We start from the raw sequence: 23,029 nt of genomic DNA, 5'->3' as shown, positions 1-23,029 counted from the left end.
ACATTTTCAGATATTGGGCCACTTGAAATTCTCTCTTTATGTCCGCCATATTGGATTTCAAAATGGCCGCCACTTGAAATCTACATTTGCTATTATCTCTGGATGTAATGCAGCTATTGACTTGATTCTGGTATCTAAATGTATGTTTTTGGAGGCAAGGAATCTAATGGTACCATTTTCAACTTAATATTATCTATCACAGTCTGTTATATAATTTTATTTGGAAATTATCTATGCAAATATTGGATTCAACACAATACTTTGAAAAGAATGTCTTAGTTCTGTAAATATAAATTAAAAAAAACTATACTAAATCACTAGTAACAACTCAGACAAGCTCATATATACTGGCAGTCTAAAATATAAATTCATATCCCATTAGGAAACAAAGTGACCCATTCATTTGTGTTTTTCATATGCATATTTTATGTAACATTAGATTCATATTGTCAATAAATACCAAACATGCATAATCCCCTTTTCCAAGACCCTTTAAGCCATCTTTTGTGTTTCTAGAGTACAGAAATTTCTTGTATAGGCTTCCATCTGTCTTGTTTCCTTAACAATGCACTGTAGCTTGTCTTTAACAATGTTTACAAACATGACTCCACTACATGTCTTTAATCACAGCCCTGACCCAAATAATGAGTAGAGAGGGTGCATGTGTGTTGACCCACATCAACTGTGTTCTTTGTGTGTGGCTGTGTTTAAATCACCTTGTGACTCCACATAAATGAGTTAATTACATACAATCTGGGCTCAGCTAGACAACATTGTGTGGTCAGCAATGAAGACAAGAGTCTGAATTACATGTATGCAAAAGACCTTGTGAACCAGTGAAGCAAATACACGGGAAAGCATGAATTAAATCTAGGGCATGATATAATTTCCATGATGTTTACCTCTACACTCAATGGTGGAAAGAGGTAATGTTTTGATCCCAGCTTGTCTGTATGTCTGTTTGTCTGTTAGTCCACAAAATTCCAGACAAAGCTTGTAGTAGTGGTAGTTGTAGTGGTTGTGGTGATAACAGAAATTGTTATATAGAACTGAACTTATATTATTATTATATGCAGAAAATAACTTCATTTCTATATGCCCTGCCGTGGACAGGTTAATTGGTTTATGCACTGAAGGGGTCACCCTGGTGTGCACTGCTGTGTTCTGCCTCACTGAGTTGTTCAGGTATGATGTACTCAGCACAAGCTTACCTGATACACATGTGTGCTGGCTAAAACCACTTGTCTGGTGGGCACGACAGAGGCAGGTTGTCTAATAGCCAACCTGGTCTTACTTTTTTGGGGTTTATCTGAAATTCTTACTATAAGGCTTTAAATTCGAAATGTTTTATATAAAGTAGTATTTTGAGTGAAGTGTGTATTCCACACTGACAGTTTTGACATGTTCTGAATTTAACACGAAGGCTGCAATTAAAAGAACGGGGTATGTCTGGAAAATGTACTGTCCAACCTAATAAGAGTTTAGACTGATTTATATTTAAATCTTGGCTGTGTATATATTGTAAGAATTTATGAATTCAAATGTTTTGTAAATATTCAATAAATTTGGGAATATTTTTTAACTAAAGAATCTCATGTGATTATATTTCTCTTCTTGCCTCCGGTATGGGTGAAAATTTAATTCCGGCATAATCTCACAAAACTAATTCCCTAAGTGTGCCAAGCTAAATGCTCTACGATATAGAGGAATTATCCTCCTCTTCATTAGTATGGCAGAGGAAAGCCCTCTATTATATATATATAACAAAATGTTAACATTATATCATTGTATCGTTGCAGATTCAGAAGACAGTTCCACCATGTCCAAGAGCTTCAGACTAGCTGATGTTGAGCGAACTTCACCATCAACATCACAGCACCTCACCACAACTGACTGGAAGTTATGCCTTATATGTCAAGAGGACAAGACGGAGACACTGAACAATCAAAGAGAAAAGACATTGGGAGTGGGTACAGTTCACTCGCAGAGAACTTGGTCAAATTCAGTGAACTTGGAGAGCTTCCAGGATCATTTCACCTGGAAAGACTCGATGATGGTCATGGCATTGAAGCTGCGATGGTTGCACACGGTGCAAAATATCATCAGACATGCAGGCTCCAGTACAACAACACCAAACTGCAGAGAGCACAAAAGAGAGCACTCAAGAAAGAATGTGAGAGCGATGAGGAACAAGCTGCATGCAAACGCACCAGGTTACATTCACGCTCATTAAGTACAGAGAAGAAGGTCCCAGAAAATTGTTTCTTCTGTGAACAACCTGCTGGGGCTGACAGTCTTTGGAAAGCTGCAACATTCCAAATGGACAAACGGGTGCATGCCTGTGCAACCCTTCTTGGTGATACAGAACTGCTGGGCCGTCTTAGTGATGGGGACATGATCGCGTTGGACGCCCAGTATCACCCATGGTGCTTGATAGGACTTTACAATCGCACACGAAAGGCCCAGTCAACAGGATCACAGGACACAAAACAAGAGCGAGCAATGTCGGCAGTTGTCTTCACTGAACTCGTCCTCTACATTGAAGAAACCAGACAAGATGAGGAGACGGCACCAGTATTCAGATTGGCTGACCTTGTCCAGCTCTATCAGTCCAGAATAGAACAGCGAGGAGTCCAGCTCGACACGAGAGTCCACTCCACACGACTGAAACAGAGACTGTTGGCTCAGTTTCCTGACATGCGGGCACACACCAAGGGGAGAGACATCCTGATGGCATTTGAAGAAGATGTCGGTGCTGCTCTTGCCAAAGCCTGCGAGCTGGACAGTGATAGTGATGCAGTCCATCTTGCCCATGCTGCACAGATTGTTCGCCGTCACATGTTTGGAGAAGCCAAGCCCTTCACAGGATCCCCTGAAGTATGTCAAGAAGAATCTGTGCCACCGTTGCTGCTTGCCCTAGTCAGTATGATCCTAGAGGGACCCATCATCAAGGAACAGATGGCAGACACTAACCCTGCAGCAATTGCCACAGCTCAGACACTGAAGTTCAACAGCATCCAACACAAGCGAACACGTGGCACCACATCATCCACCAGTGTCAGGCACAGTGTTGCACAGGAGACCCCACTTCCAATATACATAGGGATGATGCTGCATGCCCATACACGCAAGAAGGAATTGGTCGACAGACTGTCACACCTTGGCCTGAGCATCTCCTATGATAGAGTGCTCCAGCTCTCAGCACAGATGGGCAACAGTGTCTGCCAACAGTTTCACAGAGAACGAGTGGTCTGCCCTCTGAAGATGCGTGGCAAAGTGTTTACAACTGCCGCTGTAGACAACATAGATCACAACCCCAGTGCAACAACATCAAAGGACTCCTTCTATGGTACGCTATCTCCCTCATACAACATCCTTCTTACACTGGTGAAGGAGTGGATCGGAGTATCGTCATTGTTGGAGGATCTGGGGATGCACGGTCCAAGACAGTCGCCCCCTTGCCGCACTACTACACTGATGTACCCCCTGTCACTAGCAGCATCAAGAAGTCGCCTGTCCCAGCTGCTAAAGTGGCGTCATTGACCAGAGGAAACTTCAAACAGCAGACTGATGAAGAATACCAATGGCTAGGCAATGCAAAGCGAGTCCTGGAAGACAACACTGGTACAGTGGACAATGACAACACATCTTCGGCTGCATTTCATGCCAGCCGACAGCCACCAGATGCTCGAGTCATCTGCCCCACGTCGCTGCTTCCACTCTTTCTGGAGAGTGCCCACACAGTGGCCATGATCCGGCACTCAATGGACGTCGTGAAGAATGCTGTGGAACACCTGAATCCTGGACAGACACCAGTGGTCACCGTTGATCAGCTACTGTTTGCTTTGGCCAAGCAGATACAGTGGAAGTGGCCGGAGAGCTATGGTGAAGACCAGATAGTGGTGATGTTTGGTGGCCTCCACATAGAGATGGCAGCACTGAGGACACTGGGGGACTGGCTGAAAGGGAGTGGTTGGGTGCAAGCACTTGTGCAAGCCGAGATTGCGACAGCAGGGACAGCAGACTCATTCCTGCGAGCATCCCATGTCTTGCGCACAAGAAGAGCACATCAAGTGACTGCAGCAGCACTATACATCCTGCAACACCGTGCCTACAACCACTACTGTCTGGGAGAAACCAGGGATGCAGAGGACCTTCGGGAGTTTGAAGACTGGTGTTGCCAGAGAGGAGAAGACATCCCCCAGTTTCACTACTGGGCAACCGTGCTGGAACTAGAACTGTTGGTTCTAGTGTATGTGCGTTCTCTCAGGCAGGGATCCTTAATGATGTACCTCGATGCTCTGACAGAGCTGGTCCCCTGGTTCCATGCACTGGATCACACCCACTATGCTAGGTGGATACCAGTGCACCTGAAGGACATGGCCAAACTCACCATCAAACACCCAGATGTCGCCAGGAAATTCAGGGAAAGCCACTTCACCGTTCAGAAAACACAGAGGGTGTTCTCTTCAATCCCGATTGACCAGGCACATGAGCAGAATAATGCCTGCATCAAAGGAGACGGTGGAGCAGTTGGGCTCACTGACAACCCTAGTGCCCTACGCTGCTGGATGGTTGTGGGACCAGAAGTTGCCAGGGTGATCGAAGAATTCCAGGATGGGAACCAACACTGGAGACGGCAAACAGCAGACACACGTCATCATGATCAGACGCCAAGTGTACAGGCCTCATTTGTGAAAGATGTTTGCTCTCTCGTCGGTGTCATAGAGGAGATGGGCAACCCATTCGAGGAGGAGAGTCAAGATGTAGTCAAACTGGACACAAAGGAGATCGCAGATCCTGCTGCTGTGGAGACCGTGATGAATGCCAAGAGGATTGGCCAAGAGCAGTTGGAGGCTTTCACCAGAGAGTGTCTGTTGGACAGAACAAAGGCAGTGGACGCACCCATTCCTCGTAACAAGCTGAAGGTGTTCAGCACTTCCACTCCAAGAAGCCAGAGCATAGATCAGCAAGAGCTCGCCTCAATCAAGAATGACCGTGAACTCTTCGCACGCCTGTACATTGGCTGCCAGACGAGGGATGGAAACCTTGAGGAGTTCTTTTGTCACGAGAATCAGGCATGTCCTCCTGCATTGTCCGATGGTGGAAGCCTCTGCACTGGTACCAAGAGTGATCTCCTCACATGCTTGGAAGAAGTCTCCGACGCAAAGATAGAGACTCCTGTCATGACCTGTATTGTGCTTGATGGAGCAGCCATCATCCAGATGCTGAAGCCAGCTGCATCAAAGACCTTTGAAGAGTATGCACAACAGATCTTCATCCCATATATGTTCACGAAGCTGCAAACAGTGTCACACCTGGATCTGGTCTGGGATACTTACCTTGCTGATTCACTGAAAGGTAGTACACGTGCAAAGCGGGAACAAGGTGTGCGGAGACGTGTGGTGGCTGCCGCAGCCATACCAGGAAACTGGCAGAACTTCCTACGAGTGGACAGCAACAAGACCGAGCTGTTCAGGTTCCTCTCAGCAGCTCTCATGGAATGGTTTGACCAGGAGGACAAGCAACTCGTCATTACTGATGGAGAGGCAGTGCTCAGCAAGCCACTACTGGCAGATCTGACCTCACTTGCCCCATGTAACCATGAAGAAGCTGACAGTCGGATGTTGCTGCATGCATCTCACGCAGTCCAGCATGGACACCATGCAATACTCATCCGGACTGTAGACACCGATGTTGTGGTGCTGGCAGTGTCCCTGGCACAGGAGTTGCAAGCAGAAGACAAACTGTGGCTGGCATTAGGAACAGGCCAGAGTTTCTGATACCTAGCAGCACACGAAATAGCAGCTGGATTGGGATGAGAGAAGGCTCGTGCACTGCCAATGTTCCACACTCTAACTGGATGCGACACTGTGTCTAGTTTTCATAGACATGGCAAGAAGACTGCGTGGGCAGTCTGGACGGTACTGCCAGAACTCACTGAGGCGCTGCTGCTGCTGCTGTCCTCTGCACCTCGTGACATACCAGACGATGCAATGCGCATCATCGAGAGGTTCGTGATCCTGTTGTATGATCGAACCAGCAAATGCACAGACATTGACAAGGCCAGGAGGAAACTCTTCGCAAGGAAGAACAATGTGCAGTTCATCCCTCCAACGAAGGCAGCTCTGGAGGAACATGTCAAGAGGGCAGTGTATCAAGGTGGACATGTGTGGGGTCAGATACTGCTGCCAGCACCAGAGCTCCCTCCACCAATCAACTGGGGTTGGTCAAGGACTGGAGAAGGACAGTACACACCTTACTGGACCAGGCTAACTGAGGCAGCTCACAGCAGCATTGAGCTGGTTTCTTGCAAGTGCAAGAAAGTGTATGTGTGAGGCGCTGCAAGTGCAAAAAGGCTGCCCTTCAGTGCACAGCCCTCTGTGTGTGTGAAGGGGACTGCACATGACGATGAGTCAACAACATACATGTACTTGTGGCAATGCTGAACTTGTTAACATGACACTGTTTATGTACACGTATCTTCAGTACCGGTATATACCTAGCCTCAGATACCAGTACACCTAGCCTCAAATACTAGACCATGTAGCATGTCAGTATTATACCTAAGACATTTACAGAACTAAGACATTCTTTTCAAAGTATTGTGTTGAATCCAATATTTGCCTAGATAATTTCCAAATAAAATTATATAACAGACTGTGATAGATAATATTAAGTTGAAAATGGTACCATTGGATTCCTTGCCCCCAAAAACATACATTTAGATACCAGAATCAAGTCAATAGCTGCATTACGTCCAGAGATAATAGCAAATGTAGATTTCAAGTGGCGGCCATTTTGAAATCCAATATGGCGGACATAAAGAGAGAATTTCAAGTGGTCCAATATCTGAAAATGTTCGCAACATATTAATGTGCATTTGTGCCAAATTTGGTGCTTGTATCACAAAATGTACAACAGGTTTGCTATGCTGCTACACTAACATAAACCACAAAATAAACAAGTCAGAAAAAAAAACTTTTAAAAGAAAAAAGAAAAAAACATGTCAGCATGGAATTACAAAAAAACAACCAAACAAGGTAGGAAGGATCAACAATACGACACCACTTTACAGATTGCCATTGCATCAAGGTAGGAATGACACCACAATGCATATTGCCAACACAACATCTTTTTACATTTTTCTGTCTCAATCTCACAGCAAATAAAATACACAATTACACCAACTCACACGACAAATCTACAACTACCTCCAACAAAGACATCTTCATATAATTGTTACCATTGCCACCTTAAGAAAAAAATGTCAAAAGATGTTGTGATTGAAATATGTAAAAGGAATGTGGTTTTGTATTGTGGTGTCATTCCTACCTTGTCAGTCCTTCCTTCCTTATTTGTTTTTTTTGTTTTTTTTGGAATTCCATGCCGACATGTTTTTTTATTGTTTTTAATGTTTGTTTTTTCTGACTTGTTATTATAATGTATGCAGTGTAACACACAGGCACATTTACAAACACTTCAATATCCCAGTCTCAGAAAAGTCATAGAAGCATGAACCAAAAGCGATTGTTGAAAACGAGGACCGAGCGCTCACATATGCCCTGACCAACCCATGAAATATGAACATATAAACAAAGTATTTCGACCAGGCATAGTACTCTGACACAAAATGGGAAAGACAGCATTGCTAATTGAAGTGTCAGTATTCAGCGGCTTTGGTTGAAATAACATGGAAATTAGAAAATGACAAAATACCAGGATCTGGAAACTGAAGTCAAAAGAACCTAGAAGTTGAAAAGTGCCAACATGTGCGAGTGATAGTTGGAGTAATGGCAGTGACAAAGAAGAACCTCATTGAGATCTTTAAAATGGTACAGGGGGGAAATGACTACAAACGAACTACAGTTGGAAGCTGTCCGGGACTCAGTCAAGATCCTGCAGATAACCCTCAGAACAAAGATATGAGATCAACAAAACTTCACAACTTGGTCAGTGAAATGTGATCCTTTGTGGAAATGGTGGTGGATACTTCGAATCCTGGGAGGACTCCATTCCACCTTCTGAAACCTGCAAATGGAGAATACAACCAAATCGAGATACCATGGAATCGTCATTAGCAAAGACCTATTGGACAGGGATTCCATTATGAATTAATCCCACTGGATGCATCATCACTAAAGCGTGGCTGTCTTTCACAAACACCTGTAGGTGATTGTGAAAGACACCCTGTGTGGGTTTTGTTCAGAGTTAAGGGTGTTAGATATTGAGTTATTGATGTTTGATATTGAGTTTGGATATTGAGTTATTGAAGTTAAAGTTGTGTTATTAAGGTTTGATTTGCTATTTGATATCGGGTTATTGAGGTTATATATTTGATATCGAGCCAGTTACTTCCTCCTGTCGAAGGTACAGAGCATGCTGCACGAAACGTTGAGGTCCACTTTTCTTCTTTTCATTAGAGTTATTTTTAAAGTATAAAGAACATAAATAGCTCTTTTACGAGCCAATATATGATGTAAACCATAAACCCTTTATTTTATTGTTATATAATGAGTTATTAAGGTTAGATATTGAGTTATTGAGGTTAGATACTGTATGTATAATATCGGTTAGATATTGAGTTATTGAGTTTAGATACTGTGTGTATAATATCGGTTTGCTATTGAGGTGTGATATTGTGTGTATTACATATCGGGATCTCCATGACAGCTATGTAATAGCTCCAGCGGATAAGGCTGCTAATAATTTTGTTGTGGTTTGTAAAAAGTTTTATGTGGAGGTGTTATTAACAGAGTTAAGCATTGATATGGTTACTTTCACTCGTATAACAAATAGCACATATGTTCATCGTCATAAGTCACGATATCTCTGAGCATCAGGAAGTTTCAGTTAATAATTTCGGTATTAGATGTAAAGAGGTAAATCTTTATATTCCTCGGCTTTTCTGGATCCCAAAGCTTCATAAGAACCCGTACAAGTATAGGTTGATAGCGGGTGCCAGGCAGTGTTTCAACTAACAGTTATCGGTTATAGTTAACTCAGGCTTTCAAGTTGTTTGGGAACAGTTCAGGAAATATTGTTCAGCAATTGAGAAGCATTCTGGTATCGACACTTTCTGGAGCATTAATTCGACTTTGGAGTTCTTAGATAGGATTAGATGCCTCAATATTAAGTCAGTTGAAGTTTTTGATTTTTCAACTTTACATACAAATTTATGCCTGGTGTTGGCTTAATGGTTCGGGTGGTGGGCTTGGGATCCTCGGATCCTGAGTTCAAATCCTACTCAGCTGTTGAATCAATACCAGGTGGGGTTAACTCGACCTGTCATCCTTCCGAGGTCGGTAAAATGAGTGCCAGCATGCTGGTATACTGTGTCGGAGTGGTGACCCATCCACGATTGTGCCCAAGAGCCAAGGAGACTGCTTAGGCAGCACCAATGCTCTGCACAGAGTGTGGTCCCAATGGATGGATGGATAAAAATTTGGATTTAGTAAAAGTGAGGGATCCACTCTTCAAAGTGATTGAGAAGGTTTTTAAACTCTTTTAATAAGTTTTTCTGTGTCATGTTTGATAGAGCATTTTTTTCTAAAAAGAAATAATCAAGTTTTCATTGTTTTTATAAACAGAAGTTTAAGGATGCTATTAATTTTAGTTTAACACTTTTGTCTTTTTGTGGGATAATGTTTCAACAGGTTAAGGGTATTCCAATGGGTGGGAATTGCAGCCCCGTACTAGCGGACATTTTTCTTATTTTCTGTGAATTTTCATTTATGCAGAAACTGATGAAGGAGAAAAAATTAGGATTCGCTAAAATAGGATCTCATTATATAGATGATATTTGTGTGGTTAAGTCTAATTTTTTTGATAGGCAGCTTCACAAGATTTATCCAGATAGCCTGATTGTAAACAGGAGTGTTAATGATTGCACAGTTGATGTATATCTGGATGTGTTGGTTAGAGTTGGACAGAATGGTGTTCGTACAAGTGCATATCATAAAGTTGATGATTTCAGTTTTCCGGTAGTGTTGTGCACCTTTACAGGTAGCAATGTACAAACTAAAATGGGTTACAATGTCTTTTCATCTCAGCTACTTAGATTTACAAGAATATGTTCAGTAAAGGATGATTTTGTGGAAGGTGCTGAGAAGGTTTTTTTCCATCATGTTTAACAAAGGATGTTTGGCTGATTGTTTGATCAGGTCTTGTGCGAATGTCTTTAAACTCCATTGTCACCTTTTATTTAAGTTTGGTTGGTTTTCGTGTAAACAAGTTCCTATTGCATTTGATATCATAATAATGAATTAATTATTTTAGTGAGGTAAATTCTTTAATTAATATTATTGATTGAATATATACATATTTATTGATGATATAAAATAATGGAGGTATTTAGATGAAAATACAATAAATAAATATTATTTCTAAAATACGTTATAAATAAGCATGAATATAATTTTTGGTGGTTGCAAAGATATGCAGTGCAGCATGTTAAAATCGGTTATTAATGACAGTTTGAACATTTGAATAACAGTTTGAGTCTATGGTGAGATGGAGATGCTGTGTAATGGACATGTCTGCAAGGTAAAGTGTTTATTGTTTAATATATCATCATATAAAGGTGTATATGATTAAAATTAGTAATATGGAGGAATACTTTAAATGTAAGTAATAATTAAAATAAATTTGAATGAGGATATTGCATTGCTGTCTTGACTGACTGTCTGGACACAACTTTGGATTGTAGGTCCGTTGATGATGAGTAATCTACTGATGTGTACCAGCGACCGGGGTTGTGGATCCACTGTTTGGAGAGGTTCTAGGCTGATAGGATCAAAACTTTGATGAAAAACGGTGCCCAGCTGATGATCCGTGATCCGGGCAGTTGGGAAATCAGTATATTGCTTGTTAGTGAAAGTTATAACTTCAAATAAACTAGCTTTTGTAAGTACTGTATTTACCAGTCCAGAATATATCTGTGTTTGTGTGTTTGTGTGTTTATGTGTGTGTGTGTGTGTGTGTGTGTGTGTGTGTGTGTGTGTGTGTGTGTACGTGTGTGTACGTGTGTGTACGTGTGTGTACGTGTGTATACGTGTGTATACGTGTGTGTATTGTTATATCTGGCTTTCTTCTTGGGACTCTGGTGCAGTAATTTGTCATTATTTTGATAGGTTAGATATTGAGTTTCGATATGGTGTGTATTATATAGGTTAGATGTTGAGTTATTGAGGTTCGATATTTTGTGTATTATATAAGTTGGATATTGAGTTAGTGAGGTTAGATACTGAGTTATTAATTTTAGATATTGTGTGTATGATATAGATTAAATATTGAGTTATTGAGTTTAGATATTGTATCTATTATATAGGTTTAATATTGAGATATTGAGGTTGCATATTGTGTGTATTTGTTGGTTGGATATTGAGTTATTGAGGTTGCATATTGGGGGTATTATATAGGTTGGATATTGAGTTATTGAGGTTACATATTGAGTGTATTACATAGGTTGGATATTGAGTTTTTGAGGTTACATATTGTATATATTATATAGGTTTAATATTGAGTTATTAAGGTTACATATTGTACGTATTATATCGGTTTAATATTGAGTTATTGAGGTTTCATATTGTGTGTATTATATAGGTTAAATATTGAGTTTTTGAGGTTACATATTGTGTGTATTATATAGGTTGGATATTGAATATTGAAATTAGATATTGAGTTATTGAAGTTAGATATTGTGTGCATCATATAGGTTAGATATTGAGACATTTAGTTTGGGTATTGAGGTTAGATATTGAGCTAATGTCACCCCCCTTACCCCATAATAGCACCTCCCCGACTGTTTGGGAAACTGACATGTCGCCAAGACGAATTTCGAACCTGTTCTGAGTTTTCTTTTAAATCAATCCAAACTACAGCGATTTCGTTTCAATCAGTAATGTCCGATTTTAAGAATCCTGCACAGGATTGTGGCTTTTGAGGGCCGATCACGAGACTACTGATGGAGGAGGTTAATGAATCCATGAAAATCTATGATGCCCCATCGCCACCTGGTGGTGTTTGTTAACATTGTCAGTCAATCATCTGCACGTTTTGATTAATTTATGGAAGGTACAGGTTGAAGCCACAACAGATGTTGAAGAGACCATCAAGCAGCATATTGCTGAAGGGCTGTGTACAAATCCTCAAGAGCTCTTTAATCATTTGGAATGGTTTTCATATTCCATCATACTCAGAACTTGAGCTTTGTAGAATGTAGATCTTGAGGTGGCACAGGAATGAAAGTTTTTCTGTTGCAGTCACAATCTCCAAGTTGTCCCTCAATTGTGACTCCTTCAAGATGGTGGAGCTGTAGAATTTCTGCATTGAAGATCTGGGACATCTCTGTGGGAAATACTAATTTGCAGGTACTGATGACATGCAACTGTACCTTTACCATTTGTCTGCACCTAACATTATCTTGTTGCAGACAAGCGTATACTGCTTTATTGTCTTGAACATACTCTAAACCAAATTTAATTGTTACTTTAAAATAAGAAAATCCTTTTAAATTGTCCAGTGAAGAAGAAATATTGAACAATAAATGTCCCGTTAATGTAAAGAAATGAATCCGAACATCGTCAAATCTGGATAATGATTTTTGAGATTATTCAGGATGTGAACAGGACAATTTTTTTTTTAAATAGAACCACTGGACCTGTAGCTTATCTGGATCTTGGCCTAATGTTGTAACCCAAATTTAGTAGCATTCTGATTGGTGAATCTGGAGAAGAAAATTTTTGAAGGAATTTATGTGATTTCCCCAAAAATTTACTGTCTACCGTTTTGACACACTTCTGGTCATGTGATCGGCATGACCTCGGCACATTAACATCAGGACCATATTCTAATGTTGTAAACCAAATTTGGTAGCATTCTGACTGGTGAGTCTGAGTGGAGAAGAAAATTTTTGAAGGAATTTACAAAGTCTGCCATTTTGACCTAATTAAAGTCACATGACTGGAATGAGCTTTGCAATCACCGTTACCAGTCAGGAGCGGAACCTTGCTGCCAAATTTCAGCTGGATCGGCACAGCGGTTTGGCTGGAGAATTTGAAATCGGAGACGGACGGACAGTGCGCTATGACAATACCTTATCTGGAATTCCAATTCCAGATAAGCGAAAAAAATAAACACCACAATCTCCATTACCAGGACCCATAGTCCTCTTCTTCTCTGGTATGCAAGACAAGGCTGTTAGATAGCATCATTGGCTGCGGGCATGGCTGTGCCACTGTATCAGTGGCACAGTGGGCATGGTTGTGCCACTGATACAATGGCATTCTCTCAAACAGGGATTTTTACTGTGGAGGTTACACAGGTCCTTGCTATTGTTCCCGACTATTTTCTCTTAAACGACTCAACCAGGGACCATCTACCTATATAACACAGTGTGTATTTGTGTACTTGTCTGTCCCCCTTCATGAGACGATTTGAGTAGTGTTTCAAAGGACAATCTTTCAACACGATTGTGTGTTCACTCTGGTCTATTTTTAAGGGGGAAAAAAACTCGAAAAATATTTTTCATAAAAGAGTAATTACGTCTCCTCAATTGGAAATCTCGACGGTGACTTGAAACCGAGCCTCAATGCGGTGTACCTAAGGGTTTAAAAAAAAAAAAAAACAATAAGATTTAGGTGCAGGAAGGCGAAATTCGCTGCACACGATGAGGAACATGCACAGAGTAGAATGAGTGTTCATTTACGTCCGTAGGATATCTAATAAATAAAGAAGATTTCAGCACACCTGTCGCAAGGACGAGGTTTCAAACCTTGACATGCTCATGAGGATGTACCGTCGAAACGAAATGTCCCAGAAGATAAAAAAAATAGTGGGTCACATTTATACAAGTAGTGTTTTAAAATAACGCTTCTTCTTGCTATGAAACATGATGTTTTCCAGTCTCCTTGGATATTTCGAATAAAATAATTCCAACCCATCATTTTTTATGGCCCTTTCTACTACAGGGTGCCCCACAGAAAACCAGGAAATTTGAGATTTTGAGATTTATTTTGCCGTATTTTACCATATCAATAAACTAACATATAATAAAGTGTATCTTTGTTTTACACTACATCTAAGTTTGCTTTTGTTTTGTTTGAAAATAAAGTGTATCTTTGTTTTACACTACATCTAAGTTTGCTTTTGTTTTGTTTTAAATAAACTGTAGCAAATTTCCTGGTTTTCTGTGGGGCACCCTGTAGTACATGATATAACCCATGCCTTTGTCTGAGGACTCCACATAATCTCTAGAAATTGTGAAAGAAAACATCCATCATTATTTACTTTTATCGATATGTGTGTATTGTTACAGTTGGGGAAATTCACAGAACACCATTCAGGTTCCCTGAAGATCAGTTATGTCGATAAGTGTGTGTCCAGATTAGATTTCCCCACCAATGTCTAGAGGGATATATATTCGTGTGCTGGGCTGTGAATCTTGAGGTAGTATTATTATTTTCTATCTTTATTTTAAATAACATCTCCTCACCACCTTCTCCACAACCGCCAACATCTCTTTCAAACAAACAGCATCTCTTCAACGACACCACTACACCCATGCCACCTTCATCACCACAACGACATCTCAACAACCACGCCATCCCCACCACAGCGCCAACCACACTGCAACAACGACATCTCAACAACCTCGTCAATCTCCACAACACAGCAACCCTCCTCTACAAACAAAAGCAACGGTTAAGAATAACCCAATACTCCGAAGAGAGAACAACTGGACAACTCCCGCCCGATATTCTGGAACAGGTAAACAAGAATGACGGTTGGGCAACAACTACAGAGCCAAGCTGAGCTCTGCTGGAATTTTCCCCCGCATGCCAGGAAGGGGGGGGGGGAAGGCGCGTCGACGATAAAAATGCGGCGTTCGCTCGGAGAAGGAGAATTGGGGAGGAGAGCGTAAGAATTGGGGAGGAGAGCGTAAGAATTGGTGAGGACACCAGGAGAATTGGTGCCATCGGCGGACTTGGCTCTCTTCTTGGTCTCCTTCGCATCGTTGGAGTTGGTCGAGTAGAAGCTGGAGAGGAGTCGCCAGCCGGATCGTCATTAGAGGCGTCGTTGAAGGCACTGGTGGAATAAATAGCTGGTTTTTAACACCGATAAGATAATCGGGTCCAACGGGGCTTGGCGATAATAAACCGCTCGGCAATCGCAGACAGAAAGAGCTGCTTAAAGCGGCTCGTTTCCGAGCAGGTCCCGTTGAGGTACAACCTCTCGGTAGTCTGTCCGCGCAAATAATTAGGTAAATCGACAATTCGGCGATCGACCCTGTAGCACGAGCAGACGAATTTGGATCAGGCAGAGCATTGATAAGGTTGTGGTGTGGTTAAAAACACACCCGTAGCTGAATTTTGGCGTTGATCCGAAAGCTGCGACTGAATTGCCACGTCCGGTGGGCATGTGTGGCCGCAAATTAGCTGAAGGCGGTCGCCCGCACGCCGGAGTGGCGAGAATCCACAACAGTATATATGCATCAGGAAGAAGATAATTTTGGTTTTGGGTCAATATTGACACAATTAGCCTGTTCGTGGTCACTTGAGAGTTGCAATATCATGGGGTTTCCGCATATCTCGCGGGAATGTGAGTTGGACAGGCAATCGTGACAGGCTTCTGTGAAGTCGGTGATAGCATGATAGTGGATGGTAAAGCGTTAAATAGTGGATGGTAAAGCGTTAAATTCTGCCGTTTCGCTGTGGGAATGCCTGTTTGCTTTTATGGGTCGGAGGAGGGTGAGTATGGGAGGACAGAGTTCAGGCTGGGAAGGGAGGGGGAGCAAGGATCGGATAGAGTTGGGAGGGGGTTGAGGCTTTGGTTGGGGGGGGGGGAGGTTGAGGCTTTTGGTGTGGGGGGTGGAAGGGTGAGGACTTTTGGTGGTGGTTGGGGGGGGTTGGAGTGTTGTGGCATGGGGGGGATCGGGAGAAGGTTTGAAGGCTTGGGGTGGGGAGGGGAGTGATGTCTTAGCGTTGTGAGAGGGGGCATGAGGACTTGGGTTTGGAATGGAGGTTGAGGACGTGAGGTTTTGGAGGGGGGTTAATGACTTTGGGGTTGTGAGAGTAGGGGAAAGTTGAGAACTTGAAATCCCCATTTTACATTATGCAGATGTTCTATAGGTCCCTGCTGGTATTGTTGATTCATTGAGATACAACAATGGAGAACATCAAACAGGCTGAAATTCATGAGATGCTGTTTGCTCAATGTGGTGTTGCATGTCTTCCACATAGTTGTTTCAAAAATGGCCGTGAATTGGTGACAATCCTGAGCATTCTCATTTGAAACCAACTGTTGTCACTCAAGCAAAGATTAAAAGTGTTGAATAGCTAATGTGGGAGAATTGTCAGATTCCTAGATGTGAAAACACAGGGATGGATGCCGGTGTTAGAAGTGCAATGGAAAGAATCATTCAATCCAGTTGGAAAAAATTTAATAAGGTCCGTACAAGACGAGCATCAATGTATCTAATATTTGATCAAAGGCCACTTGCTTGGTCATTCAAACAGAGCTGGAATCGCACCAGAGAGGGACTCACAAGTTAACGGGTGTCTCCTCCTGCAGCGCCCTCTGCCGGTCTGCCCGATGTAGTAAATCTGTGCGTCTGTGTGTAGTCTCTGCGCGATTTACCAAACAACAATTGCAACTTGCAAGTACTTTGCTTTTCTTCTAACTTCAAGCACCCGCTCCTGGAGGGGGATTATGTTATTATCCTTATTCAAATGTGTAATTCAAAACACATCTTGCTCGACCAAAAAACTGTACTGGAATGTATATTCTCATGTACACTATATTCTCATGTAAACTACATAATAATGTAAACTACAATCAAATGTAAACTATATGCTAATGCACACAATATTCAAATTTTCAAGATATTGCAATGTACACCATATTCTAATGTAAACTGCATTCTAATTTACAAGATATTGTCATGTACACAATATCCTAATGTACACTATATCCTCATGGACACTATATTCTGATGTACACTACATTCAAATGTAAACTATATTCTCATGTACACTATATTCTAATGTATCCTTTATTCTCATGTACACGATATTCTAATGTAAACTATATTCAAATGTAAACTATATTCTAATGCACACGATTTTCAAATTTACAAGATATTGCGATGTACACTATATTCTGATGTAAACTATCTTCTAATTCAGAAGATATTCTAATGCACACTATATCCGTATGTACACTATATTCTCATGTACACTATATTCTAATTTACACTACATTCTCATTTATACCACATCCTCATGTACACTATATGTGCATGTACACTATATTCTCATGTACACTATATTCTAATGTACATGATATTGTCATGTGCACTATATTCTCATGTACACTGCAGTCTCATGTACACTACATTCTAATGTACACTATATTCTAATGTACACAATATTATCATGTACACTATATCCTTACGTACACTATATTCTAATGTACACGATATTCTAATGTAAACTGTATTCTCATGTACACTATATTGTAACGTACACGATATTCGAATGTAAACTATATTCTCATACACGATATTCTGATGTACACTATATTCTCATATACACGATATTCTGATGTACACTATATTCTCATGTACACTAAATTCTTATGTACATGATATTGTCATGTACACTATAGTCTCATGTTAATTATATTCCAATGTGCATGATATTCTGCCACAAACTATCATATTGTTACGAATTCGCGCCCGCCGGCGTGCGAGCGGCCGCGTACCTCGAATGGCAGCCGCGTCGCCCACCGGACAGACAATTCAGTCGTGACCCTCCTGTAACTATCGCCAGGAACCAGTCATGGGTAAGGGTTTAACCTCACCACAGCCCAGTCCGCATTCTACCCGCGCAAGATAGGGTGAATCGCCGAATGTCGATATATCGAAGTACTCGTGCGGGTAACCAACTGAGAGGCTGCACCGTGCCGCAGGTCGGCTTGGGATACGAACCGCTTAAGCGGTCCGTTCCGTTCTAAAGTGATAACCGAGCGGGTATTATCGCCGACCTCGACGGATCTGATTCTCCTTACAGGGTGTTTAAAACCCAAGTAATTATTCCACGATGCAAGATGGCATTTACAATGGGGGAAAGATGACGCAACGAACGGGATACAATTCACACAAGGACATTTATTAACAAGCACACGTATTTAGGCAAGACAGTCATGCACGTATGTACAGCCAACACAATGGAACACGTATACAGGCAAGAAAGCAATAAAACCGAATATAAGCAATGAGAATGCACAATCACATATACGAGTCTACTTGATAGACGGCGCCACAACATGCATTCAAAAGAAGAGAAATGGCCACCACCAAAGATAAGGGTGGCAGACGGGATCCGTGGACCATATGTGGCGTGGAGCCGGGATGACCGAACGGGCCCACGAGACCGATGCGTCTTACCCGCAACCTCGCGGTGCGACGATGGGCAGGTCGCGATGTCTCGTCCCCACGGCGGCTAGGACAGCCGCGCCTGGTTTGCGGCCTCGCAACGATGGGCAGGTCATGACGCCTTCTCCCCACGGCAGCTCGGACAGCGACGGCGAGGTGATCTGGGCCCCAGCAACGCGGTTGAGAGGAACGGACGGGTCTACCAACGCTTTCTCAGCGTGGTTGCTTTACAAGAGTTGATGCCCTCTCAGGCTAGATGCTCGGCAAGAGTTGATGCCCTCTCAGACCCCGTCCGTCCCTCAGCGAGGCGCGAATCGCACCGAGGTCCGATCACCTCAGACTGCCTTGGCGCTGGCACGCTCTCTCCGGCTGTGGTCTCCACATAGCCCTCTGGTGTTCTCCAGGCTCTCCGATCCTTCCAGACCGCCGCAGACTGCCCTTGACTCACGCTCGGTTCTCAGACCCCTCCAGACTCACGGCTCCACCGACTGACGCGAAGCTCCGTTCTGTTCGGCTTTATATAGGGCCGGGGAGACGAGATTCGACCTCCGCACTTTGACCTCCGACCCCTGGGGAGCAGACTTGGTAGAAATCACCGGCATTCACGATCTGACAGTTCGACCTCCGACCCCCGGGGAGTGGATGTGGTAGAAATCACAGGCGTTCACGATCCGTCACTTTGACCTCCGACCCCCTGGGGAGCGGACGTGGTAGAAATCACCGGCGTTCAAAACGGCGAGAGAACCCTTTGCCTCTGCCTGCAGTGAAGATGGCGTTGTTTTCGGAACGAAGGTGAGGCGATGTTCGTGGCGTGGGGTTGTTGATGGTTGTGGAGGTAAAAAGGGCGAAGGTGGTGGTGGTTTGGTTGTGGCCGTTTTGGAACGATGTCGGTGGTGGCGATCTGGTTGTGAGGTATGGTTGGTCCAAAATAACGATAGAAAAAGAAAAACACTATCTCAAAGGGTCGCTGCCCGGTGAACACGAAGAAATCCCTAAAAACAACGGTGGGGAAACCTATCTAACACCAACTTACCGGGATAAGTGATCTGAGGACCTTTATGATGTATTGCGAATTTCCACAGCCGTAACAATATATTCAAATTTACAAGATTTTCTAATTTAAATATATTGTAATGTACACAATATTTTAATGTAAACTATATTCTAATGTACACTACATTCTAATGTAGACTATATTCTAATGTACACAATATTATCATGTATACCATATTCTTATGTACACTATATTCTCATGTACACTATATTCTCATGTACACTATATTCTAATGTGCACGATGTTGTCATGTACACGATATTCTAATGTAAACTATATTCTCATGTACACTATATTCTCATGTACACGATATTCGAATGTAAACGATATTCTCATGTACACTATATTCTCATGTACACTATATTCTCATGTACACTATATTCTCATGTACACGATATTGTCATGTACACTATATTCTCATGTTAATTATATTCCAATGTGCATGATATTCTGCAACAAACTATCATATTGTTGCGAATTCGCGCCCGCCGGCGTGCGAGCGGCCACGTAACTCGAATCGCAGCACGTCACCCACCGGATGGACAATTCCGTCGTGACCCTCTCGGACTAACGCCGGGAACTAGTCACGGGTGGGCCTTTCGGCCTCACCACGATCCTGCCAATCGGCCCCCCCGCGTGGGATAGGGTTGCTCGCCAAATTCGACCTACCTAAGTACCCACACGGAGGGTAGACCGGGCGATCGCACCTCGCCGCAGGTCGACTTCGGACACGGGCCACTTTAAGCGACCCGTTCCGTACTATCGGGATAACCGAGCGGTGTTATCGTCAACCTCGACGGTTCCGATTAATTATTGGGCGTATTTAGCCCACTACCAACCCTTTACGTGAAGTAAGATGGAGATTCAATTAAAGAAAAGACGAAGCGAAACGGGAAAAACAGTTCAACATAATTCACATTTATTCCGCGGCAAACGGAAAGCACACATATACAATTACAACAATTATGCACCAAAAGCAAATGTAAAAGAAACAACAATTATACACCAAAAGCAATTGCAACAAAAGAAACACAATGCAGATCTACTACCGACTACGCGAGCACATGGCAACACTTACACAGTTTTACTTTACAGACGGCGCCGACAACACATATACTCAAAATCAAAAGAAAAGGGCCACCCTCAACGACAAGGGGGCAGACGGGCCTGGGGTCGAGACCGCGTGGAGCCTACCCGTCTTGTGATGAGCCGCAAAATGGCGGCGGTGCCCCGACTCCGCGCTCCTCCGCGGGTTTCGCTGGCACTGCCTGGAATGGGGTGGGAACGGGGCCCCCTTTTCGCACTATCTCAGCGCGGGGGGGGGGGGAAACAGGGGGGGGATTGTTGATGCTCTGGGGAAAGAGGATAGCTGGCTTGCTTGGGTCCCGCGACGAGCGACTCCACTGCGCCCTCGACCGCGTTCCCGGCTTCTCCTCTCTGCAGCTCCCCGACAGACTCCGAACCCCGACAGACCGACTCTCCTCCAGAGCCGTCCCGACTGCCGCTGCTGCTGCCACACCTCACCGCCACCACAACTCGCCCGAGCCCGAAACAGAAACTCTCTCCTCGCCCCGCGCTCGGCGCTTTATAGTGCAGCAGGAGAAACCATATGCAAATTTCCGGATCAGGATAAACTCGGGGGCAGAGCCACGCTCGCCCATTGGACCGAGGAAAAGTGGGCGTGAATCATTCCTGATCCGCGAATCTGCATATATCGATTCTACTCCGACGCGCCTGGAGGCGGGGCCAAATCGCCCCGCGCTTAATGATTGGAGGGATCGGAAGTGGGCGTGAATCATTCCTGATCCGACTTCCCCTCGGAAAGGCCGCTCTTTGTACCCGCGGCTCAGCGCGCGCCCTGTACGAGGTCAGGACAGCCCGACGCTCGGCGTTCACAAGCGGCGCGGGAATGGCCGCAGAAGGAGAAGAGGTGAAGGTGGTGGAGGGTTTATTGTGGCAATGATGGCCATGCCGACGCTTGGAATGGCGGTGATGCGATGGTTGCGAGAGCGAGTTGTGACGGTAAAGGTCGTGGCTGTTGGCGTTGTTGTTGTTGTTGTTGTTGTTGTGAAGCGGCGTTGCGGTCGGTGGTTGTTGTGTGATGGCGGTTGAGACGTGGTTGGCTCAAAATAAAGATAGAACAGAAAAAAGGCTATCTTAAAGGGTCGCAGCCCGAATGAATGACATTTATTCCCTCTAAACAATGGGTTTGGGCTAACTACACATGTACTTACAGAGATACCTCACCTACGGGACCTGAATGGTGGTTTGCGAATTTCCTCAACCACAACAATATATTCAAATTTACAAGATATTCTAATTTAAAGATACTGTAATGTACACAATATTTTAATGTAAACTGTATTCCCATGCAAACTACTGTATATTCAAATTAACAAGATATTGTAATGTACACGATATTCTAACTTTCACGATATTATAATGTACACGATATTGTCACGGATCCGGGGTTCGAGACTTGCCACGAGGGGAAGCACTCGGTTCCCTGCCAGACACGGTCCTGAGTCCATGGGCACAGATAACTTTGCACACTGGCAAGCTGTTCGGCAAGCATGAATGGCGATTGGCACGGCCAATCTGGGCAGGGTTACATTAGTTCGTGTGATACCTTTCCTGTGGACGGCTGGTCAATTATGGTCTCATAACCTCAGCACACATTCAGATTACTGCCGAGCATTACAGTGAGTAAGCGCTGGCTAACAAATTAAATTATTGGGGTCGAACTTCCCATCTAACTATACTTGTGCACTGTGTCGAACCAACAAAGGAAAAGACAACCAAGACAGATTGGAAATAACAACAAACAATTATTTATTACAAACACACAAGCAAGCAATCATTTAAATGCAAGTATTTAGAAGCAAGAAAGCAAAAAGGTACATAAGAGCAGATTTAACCATAACACGTATTCTTCTTATTGAATATTACTTTCACAAAATACTTGGTCATCATTCACTCAGGAGAAAAGAATAACACAAGAACACCTTGAAAATAAAGTAAAAGTAAAATATGGAGAAAAGAAAAGCAGTCTTTCCTTCTCTCCCTCACCTCACACAGCCCAAATCTACAAGAGAAATGTGGAGAAAAATGGATGGGGAAGATGGACAATATCAATGTGGCACAATAGGATATGCAGCCGTGTCCCTGAGGTGCCCAAACAGACCCAGTGGGTGAGTCCCAGATATGTCAGATAAATATGCGACTTGCCCTCCTCTGCCTCAGATTCATCCTCCTCGGGCCCCCGTTGATGAGGTGCCGTGGTTCACTCACCTGGTCCTTCATGGCTGGCAGGATCGAGAGGGCACAGCAGGACTACGTCCGTGGAAGAAGTGTTTTTTTCCCCACAGAAGCTCGACACCAACTGCTTGTGATACCTTTCTTTCTTTACACTCGCGTGCTTTGGTTCCTTCTCTCATGTGCCTTCTCTGTCCTTCAGCCTTCTGCATCCTTGACCCTTCCACTCCTCAGCTCCTTTCCTTCCCCTCATGAGCTCTTTGCCTTTCCTCCCATGAGCATTT

General features: G+C 43.3%; 1 protein-coding gene across 1 annotated transcript in view; it reads left to right on the top strand.

Moving 5' to 3' along the window:
- Window positions 1-1,105: 1,105 nt before the first annotated feature.
- Window positions 1,106-23,029, top strand: part of LOC147014051 (uncharacterized) — a 31,232-nt gene continuing 9,308 nt past the window's right edge. The window contains 4 exon segments of the mRNA XM_085850587.1: window positions 1,106-1,185; window positions 1,800-1,937; window positions 1,940-3,352; window positions 3,355-5,598. Of these exon segments, the coding sequence (XP_085706713.1) occupies window positions 1,820-1,937; window positions 1,940-3,352; window positions 3,355-5,598 (3,775 nt within the window). The 5' untranslated portion in view covers window positions 1,106-1,185; window positions 1,800-1,819.

The sequence above is a fragment of the Eptatretus burgeri genome, chromosome 13 (assembly GCF_056783735.1).
Source record: "Eptatretus burgeri isolate ZD-2024b chromosome 13, Ebu_testis_v1, whole genome shotgun sequence".
Lineage (NCBI taxonomy): Eukaryota > Metazoa > Chordata > Myxini > Myxiniformes > Myxinidae > Eptatretus > Eptatretus burgeri.
The sequence above is the reverse complement of the archived record's forward strand: the minus strand, read 5'-3'. Positions and strand labels throughout refer to the sequence as shown.